Source organism: Polyodon spathula, chromosome 57 (assembly GCF_017654505.1).
Source record: "Polyodon spathula isolate WHYD16114869_AA chromosome 57, ASM1765450v1, whole genome shotgun sequence".
In the NCBI taxonomy this organism is placed as follows: Eukaryota; Metazoa; Chordata; class Actinopteri; order Acipenseriformes; family Polyodontidae; genus Polyodon; species Polyodon spathula.
In genome coordinates this window covers 185,469-188,934 of record NC_054590.1, presented here as the reverse complement: position 1 = coordinate 188,934, position 3,466 = coordinate 185,469, and the positions used below count along the sequence as shown (strand labels likewise).

Genomic DNA, 3,466 nt, shown 5'->3' with positions numbered 1-3,466 from the left:
CATTAAAATGTATCGGCTCAAAGGCCCATTTTTGGATCCCTTTCTGCTGATTAGCCAGTGGACTCTAATCCCGACCAAGAGGTCGTTCATTATTTGCACACAAATATTTAAACAGCTGGGATGTGAAACCAAATCAAAAAACCTCACTGCAATTGTGTCATGCAAACTTGTTGTCCTCAGCATTCAAATGCTCAGTTTATGGGTTGTCAGTATAATCCAGCATCACATTGGCCCTATGAATCAAATTGTTTTATTTTGTGTGTAATTTGAACAATTATTTATGAAACTACAATAAAAGTGCAAATGTGCTGAAGTTAGAAAGTACAGTAAAGTCCAGCTAGGAAGGTCACTTCTTATTACTTTTATAAAATTGCGTTTTGCTTTTGACAAAAATAGGGCAAATGCACTGTGGAATAAATGGGGATGTGCACCTTTCTGGTAACAGAATAGGCATGCTGGCACTAGAAGTAGCGTTAAAACTATAAAAGTCGACTGGTGGTCAAGCAGGCAGGTTTTGGCTAATGGCTTCATCTGAGTTATGATGTCATTGCACTGACAAAGGCATTAGTCAACGTGCTAATGATTCTTTAATATAAAACTGAGAGAACTGTGTGATGAGACGAGGGACTTTTTGATCTTATTGATTTGTATTTATCGCTACTTTGTAACTGCAGTCCCGTGCAATCTGAACATCACCACTGTTTGAATAAGGGACCAAAGTTATGAGAATCAGACATTCAACATCAAAAGACCCCCCTTCCCCCCCCGGGCAGTTTTATTCTCTTCCAATTTGTTTAAACCTGTTTCTGTGTCCCTGACTCATTGTGACACACAAGTCTTCATTAACTTTCTCGGTTCAATATTAACCAGAGAGCTCAGTGCTTTTTTGGTACAGAATCCACACTTGAATCCTGCCACAGGCATCGACAGACATGGGAGGACTTTTGCCACTTCTGTTTTCAAGTATCCTAATCTTTTATTTTGTACAGGTCTCACATTGTGAAAATGGTAAGAGGAACCTGTTATTGTTTTATTAGCTTTATTTTTAACTCTGTTTTGCAATCTCTATTTTAAAGAGCCACCATGGTATCATTGTTCTTATTACTGCCCTATGAGAAATACCTTAGAAACAAGTTTTACAAAACAATTTAATTAAAAAAAAAAAATTAAAAATGTGAATTAATTGTCAAAAACCTGTTTTCAATAAAAGGTTTTATGTTCATTTAAAAAAAATAAATAAAATAAAATAAACCTAATTTGTATGTTTACAGGGGTGTCCTGGATGAAACTGATGTCCCACAATATCAGATTCACAAATGTTTTGTGGGTATTACCATCAAAACTAGTTTCTAGAAAATATATTAAAACTTGATAACCGTCAAACTTTCTACTTTTCTGAAACTTGTTTTTGTCTGGTATTAGAATGCAAGGATAAGTTATCTTAAGAAAATTAAATTGCAGGTTACCAAATTTTGCCAAGACACCCCTCGTTTCACTGATAATCTATTGTCATGTTGTACTGTTTTCAACATTTGAATCCAGAAATCAAACTGGCATCAGTTTTAGATTGCCTTTAATTATAGAATAATCCACCATGTGTGCAGTAATTGTTTTTTTCTAATGTGTCTGCTGACTTGCTTACAGTATTATCATCACTTTATTCAGACTCCTTTTTATCACTGTTCTTGGTTTCTCTTACTAGTTGTGTAATATTTACAGATGCTTTTCTCCTTGCAACAATGACACTAAGACCCTTTTGAACACAGCCCCACAAATACCTTGTATAGTAACCCTTAATGAGCCTCCAGTGCACACAATAAAGGGATTCTCATGTGTCCTTAGTGTTTCTGGACAGCAAAACAGCCTTGTCGGTTCTGAAACGCTCTCGGCGGGCAAATGGATATTTTGAAGAGACAAGGAGAGGGAATCTAGAGAGGGAATGCTTGGAGGAAGTCTGCAGCCATGAAGAGGCAAGAGAGGTCTTTGAAGACAAAGGGGTGACCGTGAGTAAACAGTTAACCTCCTTCGCTTTGTCCATGTTACAAAATGAGAATCACATAGCCTTACTTATTAAACTTAACCGTCACTTAAACTTTCAAAATTAGAAGTAGCGTAGTATACAGTATAGGCACCCATTCAGTTTAATGGAAGATCCTAAAATCTTTAACTGGTACATAATGATATCTATTTAATTATTGCTAATTCACAGAAGCCTGTGAAAACATATAATAGAGCTTAACAAAGTGTATCTATTCATTTGCTAATCAATTTTAGTTCTCTTTTTTGATCTAGGATGAATTCTGGGGAAGATACTTAGGTAAGTCGTACTGTACCTTCTCATTTTAAAACTCGTGCTTTTTCATTTTAGCTGTCTATTGTTTGTCATTCTTATTAATCTTCTTTACCTGCTTTTGTTTCTTCAGCATGTCAAGGCAACCATGGTAACAGAGATCAGAAGAACCTACCTCTGCTGAGGACATGCTTGGATGGTAAGATCAGTGTAAAGAGAGTGGGTGTGTAACTCCTAGTGAGGTAGGATTAAGACAGCCACACCAGGGAGTGTCAAACACTGGCTTTTACACCCAGCTTTAAGGTGCAGTCAGTTACATTTTTTAAAAATATAGACAGGGTTGTTATTTAAAGACTTCCCACTTTTGATTTTATATTTATATTTTTTTGCATAACATAATTACAATGATCTTATAACTGTTTTTGTTATTTGGGAGTGTAAGGCTTTATTTATTTATTTATTTATTATTACTTTCTCTGCTGTTCAGAATTGAACCACTGACTAAAGGCAGACACGCTACAGTTTCGCTAAAGGGGAATCCCTTTTTAACAGTTTTGTAGTTAGTGTCTTTATACACACATACAATGTGTCTATGAAAATATAGTGCTACCATGATTAAAATACTAGCCACATAACTGAATAACCAGCCATATAATTGAATAACCAGCCACATAATTGAATAACCAGCTGTTCCTAGTGAATTTAACTTCTAAAGATTAGATGCATTGTACACAATAAGGGAACAGAACTGTATGTGCTTGGATTCAATTAACACCTCATCAACAATTATTCACTGGTCAGGTAAATGTGTGATGGGAGCGGGTGAAAACTACAGAGGCAATGTTTCTGTCACTGAGTCTGGAAGGGACTGCCAGTACTGGACAAGCAACTTTCCTCACAGAATTAAGTATGTTTCTGGCTCTGTAAAAATCTTTAACATTGTGCTATTGTAATTGAGATGCAATCCATCGGATTCAACAGCAATTATATACTGTAGGCATTTAGCTTAACATTAACATATATATATATATACTTCTCCTGCATCAGTGTGTTACATGTTGCATTTCATTTGTACTGATGACATTCCTGATTTGAAATGCAAAGACTGCCGGGCGTGAAAGAATAGCAATGGAGAACACTGGGCTAAGAATTGATCCGAGATTCAGGATTCCTAAT

The 3,466-nt window shown here is 35.9% G+C and overlaps 1 protein-coding gene across 1 annotated transcript; it reads left to right on the top strand.

Annotated features, from left to right (window-relative positions):
• The first annotated feature begins 825 nt into the window (after window positions 1-825).
• Window positions 826-3,258, top strand: LOC121307640 (prothrombin-like). Its single transcript, XM_041239861.1, has 5 exons — window positions 826-1,008; window positions 1,843-2,003; window positions 2,293-2,317; window positions 2,424-2,489; window positions 3,092-3,258. The coding sequence occupies exons 1-5, from the start codon at window positions 933-935 to the stop codon at window positions 3,241-3,243; spliced, it is 480 nt and encodes a 159-aa protein (XP_041095795.1). The 5' UTR covers window positions 826-932; the 3' UTR covers window positions 3,244-3,258.
• The last annotated feature ends 208 nt before the right edge of the window (window positions 3,259-3,466 follow it).

Bases quoted from the DNA above. Each gene is read 5' to 3' on its own strand.
- LOC121307640 (XM_041239861.1), top strand. From the start codon at position 933: ATGGGAGGACTTTTGCCACTTCTGTTTTCAAGTATCCTAATCTTTTAT. The intron at 2,004-2,292 runs GTGAGTAAACAG...TTTTTGATCTAG, and splicing joins TTGAAGACAAAGGGGTGACC to GATGAATTCTGGGGAAGATA. The intron at 2,490-3,091 runs GTAAGATCAGTG...TTCACTGGTCAG, and splicing joins GCTGAGGACATGCTTGGATG to GTAAATGTGTGATGGGAGCG.